This window comes from Elephas maximus, chromosome 3 (genome assembly GCF_024166365.1).
Source record: "Elephas maximus indicus isolate mEleMax1 chromosome 3, mEleMax1 primary haplotype, whole genome shotgun sequence".
NCBI lineage: Eukaryota > Metazoa > Chordata > Mammalia > Proboscidea > Elephantidae > Elephas > Elephas maximus.
The window spans coordinates 49,908,244-49,927,733 of NC_064821.1; the positions used below are offsets into that span (position 1 = coordinate 49,908,244).

The window sequence follows — 19,490 nt, forward strand, 5'->3', positions numbered from 1 at the left end:
AAGAAGCTGGGCTATATGAAGAAGAACGAGGTATTGGCATTAGTGGAAGACTCATTAACAACCTGCGTTATACAGATGATACAGCCTTGCTTGCTGAAAGTGTAGAAGACTTAAAGCACTTACTGATGAATATCAACGACTGCAGCCTTCAGTATGGTTACACCCCAAAATAAAGAAAACAAAAATCTTCACAACTGAATCAATAAGCAATAACGTTATAAACAGAGAAAAAATTGAAGTTGTCAAAGATTTCATTTTACTTGAATCCACAATCAACACCCATGGAAGCAGCAGTGAAGAAATCAAACAACGCATTGCATTGGGCAAATCTGCTGTAAGAGACCTCTTTAAAGTGTTAAAAAGCAAAGATGTCACTTTAAGGACTAAGGTGCACCTGACTCAAGCCATTCTGTTTTCAGTTGTCTCATATGCATGCAAAAGCTGGACAATGAATAAGGAATACCAAAGGATAATTGATACCTTTGAATTATGGTGTTGGCAAAGAGTATCGAATATACCATGGACTGCCAAAAGAATGAACAAATCTGTCTTGGAAGAAGTAAAGCCAGAATGCACCATAGAAGCAAGGATGGCGAAGGCTTCGTCTCGCATACTTTGGACATGTTATCAGGAGGGACCAGTCCCTGGAGAAGGACATTATGCTTGATAAAATAGAGGGTCAGTGAAAATGAGGAAGACCCTTGATGAGATGGATTGACACAGTGGCTGCAACAATGGGCTCAAGCATAAAAATGATTGTGAGGATGGTGCAGGACCAGACAGTGTTTATTTCTGTTGTGCATAGGATTGCTATGAGTCAGAACCAACTGGAGGGCACCTAACAACAACAACAACAATTTTAATAGAGGTGGAAAGGGGTGGAGATTTCTCTGCTTCAATTCCATGTTTCTGAGACACCTAGAATTTAAATGACTTAGCAAGTCACAGAGTTCACTGTAGCATCCTTCCCATTTGATGCTGCTACTATAAATTTAGTAAGCATCCGCCAAGCCCTATTGTATTCAGTAAATATTTATTAAACACCTATTGTGAAAGATACTGTGTTAGTTGTTGGAGGAAATGGCCCTGGATAAAAAGATGAATAAGGTGTCAGGCCTATTTTTAGGAAACTCAAAATTCAGTTATATGCATATATCCTTTTTAGACTATAAGAGGCAGATAGACTAATTATAATTTACATTTGTTTAAAGTATTATAAATACAGAAACATGAGTGGATTAACGGGAATTGTAGTCTGTGTGATTATTTGAACAATAGGTTAAAAAAAAAAGTCATTGAAAACTGGTGAAATAAGTTTACTCCTCTCTCTTACCCAGTATTCAACTATGCTACAAATGAAGTAGACCAGAGCTAGTGTTAACAAACGCTAGTCTGTTCTTTAAGCTCAGGGGTTTGCCCTTATTTCTTGGTTAGTTCTTGTCTGATACATGCAGGTATAGTTTATGAATGCTTTCATGTTTGTTATTTCATTTGATCTCCACAACAGCCCTATGAGATAGGCTGCACAGATGCCATTATTACCAGCTTACAGGTAAAAATGTTAAGTAAATTGACTTGCTCAAGGTCATATAACTGGAAATCATGGTATCAAGGTTCCAGTCTTTTTATAAAATAAACTTTTATTTTGGAATAATTTTAGATTTACCCAGTTTTCCCTAATGTTAATTGGTGATACATTTCTCAAAACTAAGAAATTAACATTGGTAATTTAATATATACCTCTAGGGTCGCTATGAGTCAGAATTGACTCGATGGCAGGGGGTTTGATTTTTTGGTTTTTTTATATGACTATTTTTTTTTTATTAACTGATTTAAACATGCGTCTTCTTTTGTCTCTAAGAGTTTCTCAGTCTTTTCTTGTTTTTCATGACCTGGACAGTTATGAAAAGTACTGGCTAGCTATTTTGTGGAATGTGCTTTAATTTGCTTTTGTCTGATGTTTTTCTCATAATTAGAGTAGGGTTATGGGTTTGGGGGAAGAATACCACACAGGTGAAGTGCCCTTCCTGCCACAACATGTGGGGATACATGATACCCACGTGGCATCATTGGTGAACGTAATCTTGATCGCTTGATTATGGTATGTTTGTCACATTTCTCCACTGTAAGTTATTATTTTTCTCTTTCCATGCTCAATTCTTTGGAGACGAATTACTAAGTCCAGCCCATAGGAGTTAGCTTCACCTCTTGGCAAGGGAAATATCTATATATTATTTGGAATTCTTTTATAATAAAAATTTGTCGCTTCTCCCCAGTATTTTTAAAATATTTATTTTGTACTTTGGGTTACAGTCTAATACTATGTTGTTTATTTTCTTACACACATTGTTCCAGCTTTGGCCATTGGGAGCTCTCTCTCGTTGGCTCCTGTGTCCATTTGACATGCCCCATCCTTTTGTTTGTTGAACACTGTCTTATTTTCTGGCTCTGTCAGATGTTCCAGGCTCCTCTTGTATTTCCTATACCCCAGCCCTACAATTAGCCATTTCTCCAAGGACAAGTCCTAGTCTTTGACGCCAGGTGCATCATTCTTTTTGTTATATACACTTAATTTCCCCCATTGACACTAAGGAAAGGAATATACCATCTCATAAACATGATGATCAAAACCATTTTCTATTTTGGGTTGTTGGTTAAAAATCCCGATATTTTAGATGCTGCTGTTTTTCTTTAGAAGTTTGGAATTCCATGTTATTGCATTTATTCACAAGAACAAAATGTTTTCACCAGAAAATTAGCTGCTGACAAAATATGTCAATCTGCTCTATGCATAGAATATGTTCATTATAATAGCTTTGAGAGGTGAAGTTTGATGTTGGCCAAATAAAATACGAGTGTACTTTGTATTTTCCGTGAATTGTAACCCTTAAGCTTAGTTCATTCTGAAGATCTATGTAAATAAGCTTTAGATTTTGATTATTAATAGACTGAATGATTCCTTATATAACACTATTTTTTTTTTTTAAAGCAGGCTTTACATTTAACTTTGTGTTAGTAATTTTAGAATGTATAAAACATAGCTTTGGTTTAAAATAGCTCTGATTGAAGAACTGTTCAACAGTTTGGGGTAGAAGAAATATCAGCGTTATATTAGGAATCAGGAGACTTCTGTTTTAATCTTTGCTCTGCTTCTAACCTGCTGAAGATCCTAAGGGAATTTCTTAGATTTCGTCATCTCAGTGTTTTTATCTGCAAAGCATCGGGTCTAAGGTCACCCCCTCGCCCTTTTTTAACAGCTTTATTAAGGTTTTAAGGTCCCTTTTGGCAATTCTGTACTTTTTTTATACTAGAATTTGGCAAGCCTGTGCATATGTGTGTGTGTGTGTGTGTGTAATACTGGAATAGGCCCAGCATGAAACTTAAAAATGGGCATTTGGTCTGGTTTATACCTGAAGGGAATATTACAGGAAGTACTACAAGAGTAGGAGGAAAATCTTACAGAAATAAAATCCTTCTAAAGTTCTGGCCTTCCCACACAGAATTCATGAATTCCCTTTAACAAGATCTTACCAGTTATAGAAGTTTGGAACACTGCCATCTTCAAAGTTTGTAATTCCTGTTTTATTAAGCAGACATGGCTTTCTCCATCCTTTGATACACACACCTTGTTTTTTGAAGATGGGTTTTTAAATTGATATATAGAGATTTTACTTATCTTCTAAAAGAGAATCAGAGGTTATGTCTGTGTTTTAATTCTTTAACATCTGGCTTTATGGAGATGAAAGAGGGAAAAAAATCTGTATTCCTTGAAACTTGGCCTCCTGACAGTGATTTCTCAAGTTAGAGATGGCACAGAGAGTGAAGACAACAAGGGAGAGTGTGCAGGGTTTGAAAATCAAATGACATTTTGTGCTGTTGCTTTAATTTGTTCTTAGTCATGGTATTTAATTTACATTGACTTCTAAACAAAGTCAAAGAGAGCATGAGATTTTTAAGTTTAAGAAAGGAGTTGGGTCACATGGCATTTAAAAATTGAGGAATACTAGTATACGCAATACACTCTGGGGAGAATTGCTCCGCTTAACCCAGAATGTAAAGACTACGTGGAATGAATATAGAGAGCGGAGAGAAGGAGTGTGCTGTCTCATTAGGGGGAGAGCAACTAGGAGTATATAGCAAGGTGTATATAAATTTTTGTATGAGACTGACTTGATTTGTAAACTTTCACTTAAAGCACAATAAAAATTAAAAAAAAGAAGACTACATAGAATGTGCAGGAAACAATGAATTCTGAGTATTTGCACAACTATCTTGATGTCTTAACAAAAATATTACAAATGCAATATATTATACTATGTAGCATACTATATAACTATAGTTCTGTTGTGTATATGGAGCCCTGGTGGTGGAGTGGTTAAGAGCTCAGCTGCTAACCAAAAAGTTGGCAGTTCGAATCCACCAGCTGCTCTTTGGAAACACTATGGGGCAGTTCTGCTCTGTCCTATACGGTCACTATGAGTCAAAATCGACTTGATGATAACAGGTTGTTATATATATAGTAGAGCATAGTATTCTTTGTTACAAATATAGTTTTTCAAATAACTGTAATTGTCAGTTCTAGAACTGCTTTTCTAGGGGAGAAACTATGCTTTTAAATTTTAAAGTCTGCTTAATTGATATCTTGTAAAAATTATTGAACTTTGTTATTAAGTTTTTAAATGTCAGACCTTTGATTGTGTTAGGTGAAGCAGTATTCTCCAAAAGACATCGTTAATGCTTTTTTATTCTTTCAATAAATACTTATTGAGAACTTACTTTGGGTTATACTTCTTGAATTAATGAATTTTGGGTTTTATTGTCTTCTATAAGCTTGTTTCAGAACTCTTACTACCTTAGATACTTCGTGTGTTTTACCTGAATCTATTTAGGAATAGTGAAAATTTAGTTTCTCTTTCCTTAGTAAGTCCTGCAGAAGTTTTAGTAAACTGGTACATGTTCAAACCTGTTGGCAAGAATGGATAGATGTTTTACATTATTCTTCAGTGAAGAGAGATGTTAAAGGGTAACAGATTTACTTTCTTGGAATACTAGGAGGGTGAAAATTTTATCCACTTGGTAGTTGCTTCAGCTATAGCTGGTAGCTCAGGTTCGTTTGTTTTTAAAACCGTATGAGTCTCGTTTTCCCTTCTGTAACACAGGTACGGTATTTTTTTTTTTTAATTTCTTACAAATACTTGGGTAAATTTTTTTTTTTTTCTTTTTTGGTAGAAATACATTCATAAAGTTATAGTAATTTTTTTTTAAACTCTATGAAAAACTTGATTATATATACATTAACGAAGAAATTACTGTGAAAAATAATTTGTTCGTGTACTAATAATGACACTTCTGTAGACGATAAGGTGTCTGAGGGCAAGGAAATATCAGGTTTTTTATTTTCCCCAAAGTATGACTGTCACAGAGAAGATGTTCAATCAATAAATGGATTGATCTACATTGAAGGACATTGGTTAATTGAATTTATATTTTTTCAACATTTTATTATGAAAGTATCAATCATTGAGCAAAGTTGAAAGGATTTTGCAGCGAATACCCATATACTCACTTTCTAGATTCTACCGCGAACATTTTACTCTACTTGCTTTATCATACATGTCCATCTACCCATCTCTCTGTCTGTTCATTAATCTATCTTATTTTTGGTGCATCCGTCTCAGTGATTTTTCTGGATTATCATAAAACTAATTTGTATTCAGGGACTACAGTTTGAACTGATGAAAGAGAAGGGAATGAGGAGTCAGCTTTAGGTATTAGATGTAGCTCTGTCACTGCCCACATAAAAAATACTCTGATAAATTGTGTTTCCTTGTTAATGTTTCTGTGATTCTAATACTGTGTCAACATTTACAGTAATTTTGTGATAGTTCTTTGTTACTGAATATCATGATGGTATGAAAGCAGATTGTGGTTGCTTAGTGTTGCCATTACAAATAACCTTAGCACTATTTCACGTGGGACTTAACCTTTCATGTATTTTCTATTTAGGAGTAGCCCATCGAAGCCAGAGCAGTGAAGGAGTCAGTTCTCTCAGCAGCTCGCCCTCTAATAGCCTTGAAACACAATCTCAGTCTCTTTCACGTTCCCAGAGCATGGATATTGACGGAGTTTCTTGTGAGAAAAGGTAAAATGAAGCCAATAAACTCTTTGATTTATAGAAAAAGAAAGATCCATTCACTATAGTCCCTAGTTCAGGGACTATGCCAGCCCAGAGCCCCATGATAGTCTTTAGCAAATTAGAACTAAATTTATTAAATGTAAAGGTCTTTATGTTATTCTGAGATGTTCTTTATGCCTTTTTTTTAGTGTTAAAAATTGTCTTTTTATGAAATAATGTATGTAGGTGGTAAAAAAAAATTTTTTTTAATGTCCTTATTTTGTAAATACAAAGTAGATGACTATATGTCAATCTCTAAAAGTTTTTCAAAGTTTTACTGTTCAGTGAAATTTAAAAGTTTGGAGGGTTTAGTCAGATAAGCCAAATATGTAGGAGCTACATAAAGACCAGGGTAGCCTAGAGCAGAGTCTCCCTCTGCTGCAAGTGTGCCGTGAATAGGCGATAAAGTGCCTGAGATATTGATTCTTTTGACCTTTGGGGAAGTCACAGCTCTAGGACCCATCTCCTCTGCCCTCAAGCAGCCCCCTCTGTTTACTTCAGTGTGCCAGCCAAATACCATTTTCTCAGTGTGTCCCGGTGTAAAAAAGCATGGAAAGCACTTGTGTAGAGCTTTAGCATTCAGTTAGGTCGAGAGTGAGAAGCCAGATCAGACACCATCCCACAGAAGGTCAGAATTCAGGAAGGACTATACTCTCAGGGAAAAGATAAAGTAGGAAAAAATCTACCCCATAGAATAAGATTATTATGTTCTCATTGCCTGTGGGTGGGATATTTTTAAAAAGTCAGCTCTTGAGATTTCATGACCACTAGCTGACTGTCATGTAATTATTTTTATTATTGGAATAGCCCGAAAAACTTCCAGCTAAGAATTGTTATATACAATGGACCCAGATCTGTAGTGCCTTAGACACCTAGCAGAGACAAACACAAATCTTCCAAGACTTCAGAGAATTATTCCATTGAAAAATTCTAAGAAATAAGAGCTCATTGTCAAAAATCATAAAACACACTAGAAAACAAATCACCATGAGCAGAATCACTAACAGCAGAATTGCTTTTCCAAAGACTTCTGAATTGTAGAATTATTAGATACAGAATATAAAACACAGATGTTTAAATAAAAAAGGAAATTGAAAACACGAATAAGGGGCAAGCGATTATAAAAACAACCAAATATATTTGGAAAAAAAGCAAATAAAATTTGTAGAAATAAAAAAGATAATTGCAATTAAAAACTTGATATAAAACAGTGAATTTGACATAGCTGAAGAGACAATTAGTAAACTGCAAGATAGATGTGAAGAAATTACCCAGAATGTACCACAAAGAAAAGAAAATGAGATGAAAAATATGAAATATGTTTAGAGATATAAAGGATAGATGTTCAATACATGTCTAGTAGGAATACCAAAATAAGCAGATTTTTTTCCCCCTTATTCTATATATTTCCTCTACTGGTTTAGAAGACATCATCAAAAAATAAATGAGAATTTTTCTAGAGTTTATGAAACATATGAATCCTCAGATTCAAGAAGCCTAGCAAATCCCAAGCAGGATGAACAAAGAGAAATTCATAATAGACATTTCATAGAGTAATTTCAGAACACCAGAGACAAAGATCTTTAAAGCAGCCAGAGACAAAAGTGCAACTATCTACAAAAGAACTACAGTTATAGAACCATCTTTTAAGAACAAGGGTGAAATAAAGACATTTGCATAGTAAAACAAAAAAAAAAAACCTGATAGCCTGCCACCAGAAGATCCTAACATTTAACAGCTGTGGTTTAAGAAGAAAAAAATTATCTCAGAATTAATGTTTGAGAGGCAAGAAGGAAAGATGAATAAGAAAATAATAAACGTGGTCATTCTGAACAGGCACTGATGGTATAAGTTTCAGATGGAGGAGAGGAGTAAAAATCAGACAGACCTAAAATCCTGGACAACAATAGCAGGTAAACCAGGAGAGGGATTATTAGAGAAAGCATTCTAAGGTCCTTGTACTGCTTGGGAGAGGGATGGAAATACTGGTTAACTTTTAGATTTTGATTTAAGAGTACTTGTTAAATTTTTAAGAGCAACTACTGAAAGAATAGAAACAGAGTGTTGTTATAACTTCCAAATCAGTAGAAGAAAAATATGGAGTATGGGAGGCAGGTGAGGGAAAACTTAGATCAGTTCAAAGAAAAAGGAGAAAGATACAAATGGATTTAAAAAATGGGACAAATAGCACAAAATAAGATGGTAAGAAGAATTAAAAATATATCAGTAATCAAAATAAAATGTAAAAGACCAGAAATTCCAATGAAAAGACAAAGGTTCAATTAAAAGGCACCAATTGGATTAAATACAAAACAAACCCCAGCTTTATACTGTTTACAGAAGGCATGCCTGAAACATTAGGGCAGAAAATGTTGAAAGTAAAAGAATGGGAAAACGTACACCATGCAAATATTAAACAAAAGAAAATTGAGATAAACATAGTGATAAATGAGACTTTAAGGCACAAATCATTACTAGAAATAGTCATTATGTAACAGTAAACATTTACTCGGCCAGTAGAATACAACAGTTTTGATGTATGTGCCCTTAGTAATAAAACAACAAAATGTAATAAGGGAAATATTGATAGAACTACAAGAAGAAATTGACATATACATAATTGCAAATTTTTACACATCTTTTTCAGCTATTAATAGGTCAAGAAGGACAACATCAGTAAGCATATAGACAAATTAAACAATACAACTTATAAGCTTGATTGAATTGAAAGATACAGAACTTTGTACCCTGCACTTAGAGAGTATACATTCTTTACTAATACTCATGGACCCAAAAAGCTGCAAGAATCAGAATCATGCAGATCATGTTTTCTGACTAGTGCAAATGAGGTTATAAAAATCAATATAGAAGAAAATCTTAGACATTCAGAGTTTTTTTTTTATGAAAGACCATATTTCTACATATCCATAAGTCAAAGCAGAAATCACAATAGAAATTTGAAAGTATCTAAAACTGAACAATAACAAATATTATCAAAATTTGTCCTTTGAGGAAAATATAAAGCTTTAAATATATTAGAAAAGAATAAAAGGTAAAAATTAATGAGCTAAGCATATAACCTGAAAAGTTAGTAAAAGAACAGCCATATATACTCTTCAAAGTAGAAAGAAGAAAACAATAAAGATGGATGGGAAATTAATGAAATGGAAAGTAAATGTATACCAGAGATTATCAACAAAACCAAAAATTACTTCTTTGAAAAATGATAAAAATTGATGAACTTTTGGCAGGATTCATCAAGGAAAGAAAAAAGTAGCATAAACATGACAAAATACAAATCAATTAATGATAAAAGTCTTAGCAAATGAGAAACAGAAAGGAACATTCTTAAACAGACAGTGTGGCAGAGACAGAGTTCACCAAATATTGCATATGCTACCCCACATTTCCCAGTCTCCTGAACAGCTGTATTGGGGCCAAGTGGCTAGTTCTGGCGAGTAGCCTGTGAATGGAAGTGACATGTGTCCCTTTTGGGCAAAGGCATTTGAGCCTATGCTTCTCCTCTATCCCTCTCTTGTTCCAGTGACCTTGGACACCATGTATTGCAGATGGCATAGATTACAGTTGGAGTAAAGATGCTTCATTTTCATCAGGCTGCTGAAGCAGGAGATAAATCCTTATAGCGTTAAGCCTCTTAAGATTTCAGAGTGTATCTGTTACCACAGCATAGCTTATCTTATTCTGACTACTCTGAAGGACATCTACCAAAAACTACAGCAACACTCATATTGAGTGGTGAAAAGTTGGAAGCACTCTCCTGAAAATCAGGGATAAGAAGAAGGATGACTGCTGTATCTGCTTCTGTTCAACATGGGGTTCTACCCAGTTCAGTAAAACACAAAATAGGGATTAGAGTAGAAGAAACAAAACAGTTATTTGGAGATGAAATGATTGTCTTCATAGTCAACCCTTATACAAGTTGCTTATAAGAGGTCTGTATCCAAAATCAGTTAGGTTTCTAAAAACACAGTATTTAATAAGGTACCAGTCACAATTTCAGAAACTGAAAAATAAATGGTACCTAAAAATACATTGAAGGAGCCCTGGCAGTACAATAGTTACCATATTTTTACACAGATCACACATGCCTTCCACGTTTGTTTGCCATTGCCAGCTTGCTCCCTCCCCGTAAGCTATGGTGCGCTTATGAAAATACTTTTCAAGAGGGAAGGAGCAGCTGGCGTGTTATTTGTGTAATAATATAGTAAGCGCTCAGCTGCTAACCGAAAGATTGGTGGTTCGAACCCACCAGTGACTCCACAGGAGAAAAGACCTGGCGATCTGTTTCTCTAAAGATTACAGCCTAGGAAAACCTATGTGACAGTTCTCCTCTGTCCTGTAAGGTTACTGTGAGTCAGAATCAACTTGATGGCGCACAACAGGAATACATTTACCAAAAGAGTGCAAGACATTTATGGAGAAATTTATAAAAGTTTAATGAACAACCTTAAAGAAGACCTAAATACTTACAGAGAGATACTATGTCTATGGGTAGAGAGACTCAACAGCATAATGATGTCCTTTCTTGCCCATCTAGAGTCAAGGAAATTCTAATCGAAATCCAAATAGGATTTTTAAGGAAACTTATAAGCTGACTGTTAAGAATGTGTGGAAAAACAGAGCCAAGAGAATCATGAAGTAGAAGAATAAGGTGGAGGTATTGACCTAGCAGATATCAAGACTTATTGTGAAGTTTTAGCAAGTAAGACAATGTGGTATTGCCTCAGGGACAGAAAACTGGTCTACTGGAACAGAAATGCATACCCACAAATAGATCTGCACATATGTGAAAATTGGACATAAGACATAGGTGATTTCATGTTAATGTAAAAAGATGGTCTTTTTTAATAAAAGGTGCTGGGACTATTTATTTAATGTAGGGAAAAATAATATATGTACTTAAACAGTTTTTATAATCTGGTTCTAGTTGCATTTTATATCATTTTAAAACAAAGTGTTTAGAAATTTACTGTAGGGATTTTTTTTTTAAAGTGGGCCCAAGAAAATGACAACTTGGGAAATATATTTGCAACATATATGGTAGATAAAATGGTAATATCCTTAATATATGAAGCGCTCTTAAAAATTATTAAGAAAAAGGGTGAGACTTTATCATTTTGCTTTCCAGACTGATTTTTGACTGATATTTTAAAACTTTTTCCCAGTCAGCAGCTATGAGATTGTGTGGTATATAAGAGATAAAATACTTATTTGTTCTTTATACTTAAAGCATGTCCCAGGTGGATGTGGATTCAGGAATTGAAAATATGGAAGTTGATGAAAGTGATCGAAGAGAAAAGAGGAGCCTCAGCGATAAGGTTGGTAAGAGATGAAGCCCTTGCTTCAGTTTTTAGGACAGGTAATATAAATAAACACGGTTTCATGTCTTATCTCTGTAAAGTCTGTATTAGAGTGGGCTACCCCAAATCAGCAAATCCTATTTTGGTGATTTTTTTTTTTTAAAGGAATAATGGGTAGCCTTATAAACCCTCATTGATGAAAATATAACTCACTTCTTTGATCTGAAAAAATCCTTCAGTTTTCTTTATTTCAGGTCCATGTTTTGATCAGTAAATTTAACTTGTAAAAGGAGTTAATTCAGAGCTAATTAGAAATCTTTTTTCTGTTGGTCTTTTGCTTAAGCAAGTAGTGTTTGAGGAAAATGTCTGGGAATTGAAGCAAGAATATGTAGAATCCTGTAGTAATTAGAAATTTTTTGAAAAACAGGAGACTTTTATATTTTATCATCATCTGAGCCTAGTTTCTTATATTTAGAAAAAGGGGACTTTTTGTGCCATGATTTAGAATGACATAGGTAATTGGATTGCTTTCTGTTCAGTAAGGTATTAGGAATCCTTTAGCAACACATATTGATGATTATTAGAAGTTTTACTGTAGCCACCTGGTGGTGTGATGCTTTATTTTTATGTAATTCTTTAGTGTTTATAAAGTTCTTTCATACATGATATTTTGGGGAAATTTCTGAAGGAAAATTGGTTTTGTACTTAAAATGCTAACCTGGTCCTTAAGAGTTCAGAAAAGTAAAATAGGATATATATACAGTCATGTGTTGCTTAATGTCCACAATACGTAATGTTGTGTGAACACCATATTATATACTTAGCATTTGTGTACAAGAGTATCTGCTTTGTATACAAGAGATATGAGATGCTCTTGTTGCTTGCAGGAAGCTGTTGTGTTCCCTGCATCTGGTTATGTCTGTTACATCCCATTTTCTGATTGGGATTTCTGAACTCTGTTGTAACCTTATGGGACCACGGATGTTTATGCACTTGGTTGTTGCCCAAATGGACATTATGTGTATATGACTCTGTGTGTGTGTGTGTGTGTGTGTGTGTATTTCCATCCTTTAGTGTTCTTCTTGGCGATTCCTGACAATACTCTTGCTCTTCCATACTCCCCCATAGATTGTATTGTAAGCGCATGTGACTTAGATGCTGCAGCTGTGAAGTCATAGGAACAAGTTTAGTTTTCCTTAAATCAATGAGTATATACACCTTCTCCTCACTTATCAACTATCTCATCATCCAACATTTTGCATTTATGACAATAGTAAAAAATCTACCATCCAACTATTTTGCACCTCAATGACATATGTCCGGCATTAATGAACACCAAGGTACAAGGCAAGACTAATGCTGGCTATGATGGTTAGGGTTATGTGTCACCTTGGCCAGACCATGATTCTCAGTGGTTTGACAGTTATGTAATGATGTAACTTGACAGTTACGTAGTCCATTTTGTGATCTGATGTGATCACCATCCATTTTCGTGTTAACACCGATTTCACATAATGATCTGATCTTTGGAAGCTAGCCATGTCAATAAGTGAGGAGAGGGTGTAGTTTTTTTTTTTTGCGTTTAAAAAAATCCTCATTAATATTTAATGAATTAAACCAGAATAAAACATTTCTTTTGAAGTGTCTAACTCATACCTCATACTACCTGAGATTAATCCCCAAATCTTTTTCCTTACCAGGAGCCTGCATCGGGTTCTGAGGTGTCTGAAGAACAGGCCTTACAGCTGGTCTGTAAGATCTTTCGTGTCTCCTGGAAGGACCGGGACAGAGATGTCATCTTTCTTTCTTCTCTTTCTGCTCAATTTAAGCAGAACCCAAAAGAAGGTAGGAATTGAGCTCAGCAATCTTACTTCAGAGTACTTAAGAGAAAAAGAACTATAAGATCGTCTGTTGTTCGCTATTGTCCATATCCTATAGCTTTCTTTAGGGGTTTTATTTTTAATCATAGGGATACTTCTTGGTGAGGATGCTGCTGATAGGCCACTTCCTTCGCTTTCCACTGATCTTATTGGTAAACTGTATTTTTTTTTTTTTTGCTTTCATGATTTCTACTAAAGAGAACTGCATAGATACGTTAATGGTCACCATTGTTCCCGGGTTCAGGTCTTTTCCTTTGTAGTAAGGAGATGCTTAGAAAGAGCATTAGCTCCTCTTACAAAGTAGGAGTATACTGGGTGGTCTCTGGAGATCCTAAGAGAAGTGCTGTGTATGACCCATACCTGATTTAAGTACCTACCACACCATGTGCAGACAGGGCAGCAAATCTGTTAACATAATGATATTTTGCTGTGTTTCCAGGATTCTATTTTAACAGGCTGTATGCTAAGCCACATTTATGACAAAATAATAAAACCCTTAAAAGCATACCAGTGAGTTCTAGGGCACTTAAATTATTTTTTCTTTATAGCAGTCATTTGGAGTACAGAAGGGGTGAGGGGCAGGGACCATTCTACACTGTGCTAGAATATAAGCTCCCTGATGGCAGGAATTTTTGTCTCGTTTGCTTACTTATGTATCTGCAGTATCTTACACGAAATAGTCCCTCAATAGATATATTTTAAATAAATGGATGAATATTAAGGACATTACCTTTTTTTTTTTTTTTACCTTTTCCTGTGCTGCCTCTCTTCTAGTCCCCCCACCAAAAAAAAAAAGTCCCCCATGTTCCTCGAGAATAGTCTATTTTTGATTTAACCGAATCTTCTTATTTACTCTAGTTATAGCGATGAGCTTAGTGACCACGTATTTCAAAACACCATCACTTGTTATTCTTCTTCTAGTAAATATTAAGATTCTTAGATCTGTCTTGCATATAGCTAAGTGGTAATTTTCAATAAGCAAATCAGATAAGATTTACACTGCTTAGAACAGTTATTTGTTTAGTGATATTTAAGCTGTATGTAAAGACCTGCAGTAAATCAGTTGAGAGCTACAAAGAATGAGAAGGAAGCCAGAATGTACCATCTGCTTCAGAATGCCAGATGGTGACTTAATATTGGACCCTTCATAAAATCTTTTGAACTTTGAACTTTATAGTGTTACTGTATCTAAAACATATATAGACTAAGAAACATTAACCCCGTTGCATTTGTAGTATGATAAACTAGCCTCTGTAGTTGGGAGTAGCTTCTTTTTATCAGTTTATTTACTTATATATGTGTGTGCATGTATAAATATACATATATTTATACACACACACATATATATATACATATATAGAGAGATCTCAGTAGTGATTCATATTTTTTGTGTGTGTGCTTTAGGTGAAGGTTTACAGAGCAGATTAGTTTCTCATTAAACAATTAATACACATTATTTTGTGACATTGGTTGCCAACCACGTGATGTGTCAACACTCTCACCTTCTCGACCTTGGGCTCCACATTTCCATTCATCCAGCTTTCCTGTCCGCTACTGCCTTCTCATCCTTGCTCCTGAGCTGGTGTGCCCATTTAGTCTCATAAACATGGTTAAGCTACGTGTATTATCGTTAGTTTTATAGACCTGTCTAATCTTTGGCTGAAAGGTGGACCTCAGGAATGACTTCAGTACCAGGTTAAAAGGGTGTCCAGGAACCATACTCTTGGGATTTCTCCAGTCTCCATCAGACCAGTAAGTCTGGTCTTCTTTTGTGAGTTAGAATTTTTCTCCAGGCCTGTCCAGTACCCTTCTGATCCTTGTAGAGCAGTCGGTGGTGTTAGCCAGGCACCATCTAGTGCTGGACTCAGCCTCGTGTAGGCTGTGGTAGTTGTGGTCCTTTAGTCCTTTGGACTAATCTTCTGCTCGTATCTTTGGTTTTCTTCATTCTCCCTGCCTCCAGACAGGGTGGGAACAGTGGATGTATCTTAGATGGCTGTTCACAAGCTTTTAAGATCCCAGACACTACTCACCAAAGTAGCATGTAGAACATTTTTCTTACAAACTGTGTTATGCCAGTTGAGCTAGATGTCGCCCAAGACCATGGTCCCCAGCCCTCAGCCCAGTAACTCGGTCCCTCAGGGAGTCTGGATGTGTCTACTATGAAGCTTCTATGACCTTGCCTTGGTCAAGTTGTGCTGGCTTACCCAGTAGTGACTCACTTTTTAAAATAACCTTTTTATTTTGGACTAATTTTAGATTTATAGAAATGTTTCAGAGATGGTACAGAGTTCCCATATGCACCTCACCCAGTTTCCCCTAGTGATAACATCTTCCATAAACGTGGTATCTTTGTCAAAACTAAGAAATTAAGATTGATACATTACTATTGACTAAAGTGCAGACTTCATCTGGATTTCACTAACTTTTCCGCTAATGTCCTTTTTTTTTTTCCTTGCACTAATGTTGTTTTACTGTTCCGGGATCTAGTCTGGAATACCACATCAGACATCTCTGATTCAATTTGGCTTGTTCAAGTACCGTGTTGTGTGAAGAACCATGTCTGATCTGTTCTGTATTTTTCCTCTCCAACAGTGTTCTCTGATTTTAAGGACTTGATCGGCCAGATTTTAATGGAAGTGCTAATGATGTCCACTCAGACTAGAGATGAAAACCCATTTGCCAGTCTGACAGCAACATCACAGCCAATTGCAGCAGCAGCTCGGTCACCAGACAGAAATCTCATGTTAAATACTGGCTCCAATCCAGGAACAAGCCCCATGTTCTGCAGCGTGGGTTCCTTCAGTGCCAGCTCTTTGTCTAGGTCAGTGTGGTTCTCTGCACATCTAATTGGTGTAAAATAACCATGAAGTATGTGGGAGGAGAAGAAGTTTATTCATAGGCCAGTGTAATGCAGGTTATGGCACACTTCACATTTGGGGGGATGGATTTTGTCATTGGAGGTGGTATTGTCTTTTTCAGGTTTTTTTTTTTTTTTTTGGTTTTCCATTGGTAAATTAAATTTTAGAAACAAATGCCTGTGTATGGTACATTATTCTTTGGAAAGAAGGCTTTATCATATATAGGTGTAGCCTCGAAGTCAGTGCAGAAATTAGATTCTAATTCTTTAGATGCCTGTCTGACACAGCTATACACTTGAACTCTTAAAGATACGAAATGTAATTATACTGTTCTTCAAAAGCTTGATGTTTTCCATTTTAGTTATTTTATCTCAAGTTTTTTCTTCAATTTTCTTTTCTTTCTTCCCTTTCTCAACTAATTTAGCCTCTATGAAACTAGTCCTGCTCTCAATGCCAGTCTCTGGAGCTCTGTGCCAATGATGAGTCCGTCTCTTGCCTCACCTTCCCGTGCAGTCAGCCAGTTGGCTGTGCCTTCCATTTCCCTCAGTCCTCATAGTGCGGCTTCCGGAACTTCTGCAGGGAGCCAGGCTTCCTCTCCGCGGTATCGCCCCTACACTGTCACCCACCCCTGGGGTTCTTCAGCTTCTCCTGCCACGAGGTCCTCAGGCATCTCCATTCTGTCTAGCTCACCAAGCCTACACACCCTCGCTAGTAGCCCACAAGCAGTGCCCGCCAACTCTTCCCAGCAGAGACCCAACACCACTGGTCCACCTTTAGTGTCCACCTCCCCCAGTGCCATGAGCAGACGTCCCTCCTCCCTAAGGATTTCTCCTAGGTATTTATTCAGCAGGAATGTGTGTGCGTGTTTGCAGTGCAGGCAAAGAAGATTAACACAGTTTAGAGGAACTGTTGTGTGACACTGACCTCAGTTACATGGTTTTGTCTGTTCTGGGTTATTAACCTGTGTGGCTCTCTAGTTTGGTGGCACCTGCCCCGAGTCCATGCTTCTGCCAGGCTTTGATAACATCCGAATGTATGGGCTGCTGGATTGTGAATTCCACTCTTCCCTTCCTTCCCTTTAGTCTTCCTCCTTCCTGAAGAGGGGAAAAAGAAAATAGATTAGTTTTTGAATTCTAGTTCACATGTCATTCCTCCTTGCAGATGAGTTTCAGAGAATATGGTCAATGTTGTATTTGAGAGTTGGGGTTCACAGACCATTCTGGATTGACTTTTGTTGTACAGTTGCCAATCATAGTTGCAATGTAGCAGACCTAGGGGTTGTGAGAGTAAATTTGCTCCTGGTGTCCATTACCTGTGCTGACTGGGGCTGGGGCAGTGCACCTGCCTCGATATTTTGAATTTTGCTTATATGAACTGTCAGCCTCTTAGAAAGAAGCAGCATCCAAATTCCATTAATCTAGTGTCCCTCCCTCTTAAATGTACCTTTATGTTTCTATAATTTAGTTGAATTCTTTCCCTGCATGTCAGTAGACAACGTTTTTACCATAAGGTTTATTTAAAAGGACAGCAGTTGCAAAAGCTCCCACCCCTCATTTTTCCTTTGTTCCCTGATTACCTTTTTTGCTTTTGTTGTGGTAGTATGTACGACAGTCCTTTCTCCTTCCTCTTCCTCGCACTTTCTGGAGACAGTAGTGATGAAGAAGATGAAGATGATGGTGATGATGATGAAGGTGGTGGTGGTGGTGATGATTTTTCTTGTGTCCAGTTTGGGTCCAGGTATCAGAGGAATGGAGTCTTACCCTGCATGTGCAGTTGGCGCTTAGGAACTAACTTTCAGAAGCTCTGACTAGGGGTGTGCTTTGAATTCAAACAGGTCGGGTCAAACAAGGAGGGCTAGAAAGTCAAGATGCGAGACGCTTGCATGTGTTCAAGTGTTAGGCCCTTCTCATGGGATAAAGTGGCGCATAGGAAAATGTTTATCATTACTGTCTGTTAAGTTTGTGAGGAAAACTTAAATATAATCAAAATAGGTCTGTCATCATTAAGTACATCCACCCTGAGATCCAGAATGAGGAACCCTTCGTTTATCTACTAAGAGAGTGTTCATATGAGCTCCCAAATATGAGAAACATGTACTTGGCAAGGCATGTGTTCTTAAGTACAGTTGCATGGGTTGCTACTGTTTAAGAATGGCAGAGTGGCTAGGACTTGTGTGTGTGTCTCAAGCATCGTCTGAGCAATCCACTGAAGAACATGTGGGCTCATACATGCAGGTATAACTGTAATTCTGCTTTTACTTCTAACCTTAAATCTAGCCAAACACCTCCTTGACCTCAGTGAAGCTAGACCCCATTTGCTTAGACAGCCTTTGGAATGGCAGCAGAGGCCAAAACATAGTTCGTGATGTTGCTGAATGAGAACCTAGTGAAAAAAGACGACTTGGGTTTTCTAGGTGACTTTGAGCAGGAAATATAATAGCACCTTTCTTCTAACCTGCTGACTCATTGTCTTACAATTTTGCTCTTAAATTGGAGTTCCCTTTGGGCTGAGTTGGTATTTGTACCCAGCACAGTTCAAAAATAACTCCAGGCTATAAACAGAGACTGCAGTAGGAGTTGGGTACACTTCATTAAATTTGACAATGTTGGGCAGACTCTGTACAAGTATATATGGGGGGGCGGGGAATGTTGATACAAGGGTTGAATATTGATTTAGGAAAGTTATTTGTGTGAGGCTGACTATTATATAGCTTTTTCTTAAGTGAGTTCCCCGCCCCCCGCCCCCCCCCCGCACCGCCCCGACGTAGAAGTGTCTTTTTCAAGTAGATGGCATCCCATTGTGTGTTTATAGTAATACAGCAGGTGTCCTTATTAGGAAACAGTTTCCATACATGGTAAATGTGCTTTGTTATCTGTTTTACTGCGAACTCTCTGTGGGAGAATTGCTCTCTCTTCTCTGGCCTACTTAATTCTTACTTTCCCTGCAACTATCTCAGATTGCATGCTGCTTTTACTAACTCCTCTGTTTCTAGACTTCCTAGCATCCCAATCTTGCCTCAGATCTAAATGATTCAATACCTAAGAAATAAAACTTACTGATTGTGTAATAATAATAGCGACAAATACTTACTGAGCATTATGTGGCAGCTGCTGTGCCAGCACTTTTCATACATCATCTCATTTATTTCCCAGGAGTACGCCATGCTAGCTGCTATTAGGAAACTGGGGTACAAGGAGGTCAAAGTCACATGACTAGTAAGTGGCAGAGCCTAGAGTCGAACTCAGGCGGCCTGAAT

At 36.8% G+C, this 19,490-nt stretch overlaps 1 protein-coding gene across 2 annotated transcripts in view; it reads left to right on the plus strand.

Annotated features, from left to right (window-relative positions):
* The window catches only part of UBE4B (ubiquitination factor E4B), a 159,388-nt gene that overhangs the window by 80,709 nt on the left and 59,189 nt on the right, over window positions 1-19,490 (plus strand). The window contains exons 3-8 of one of the 2 annotated variants that reach the window (XM_049877871.1): window positions 6,007-6,142; window positions 11,427-11,514; window positions 13,197-13,341; window positions 15,969-16,197; window positions 16,659-17,069; window positions 17,834-17,971. In XM_049877871.1, the coding sequence (XP_049733828.1) occupies window positions 6,007-6,142; window positions 11,427-11,514; window positions 13,197-13,341; window positions 15,969-16,197; window positions 16,659-17,069; window positions 17,834-17,971 (1,147 nt within the window). The remainder of the gene's footprint in view (window positions 1-6,006; window positions 6,143-11,426; window positions 11,515-13,196; window positions 13,342-15,968; window positions 16,198-16,658; window positions 17,070-17,833; window positions 17,972-19,490) is intronic. The other variant, XM_049877870.1, reaches the window with a different exon arrangement.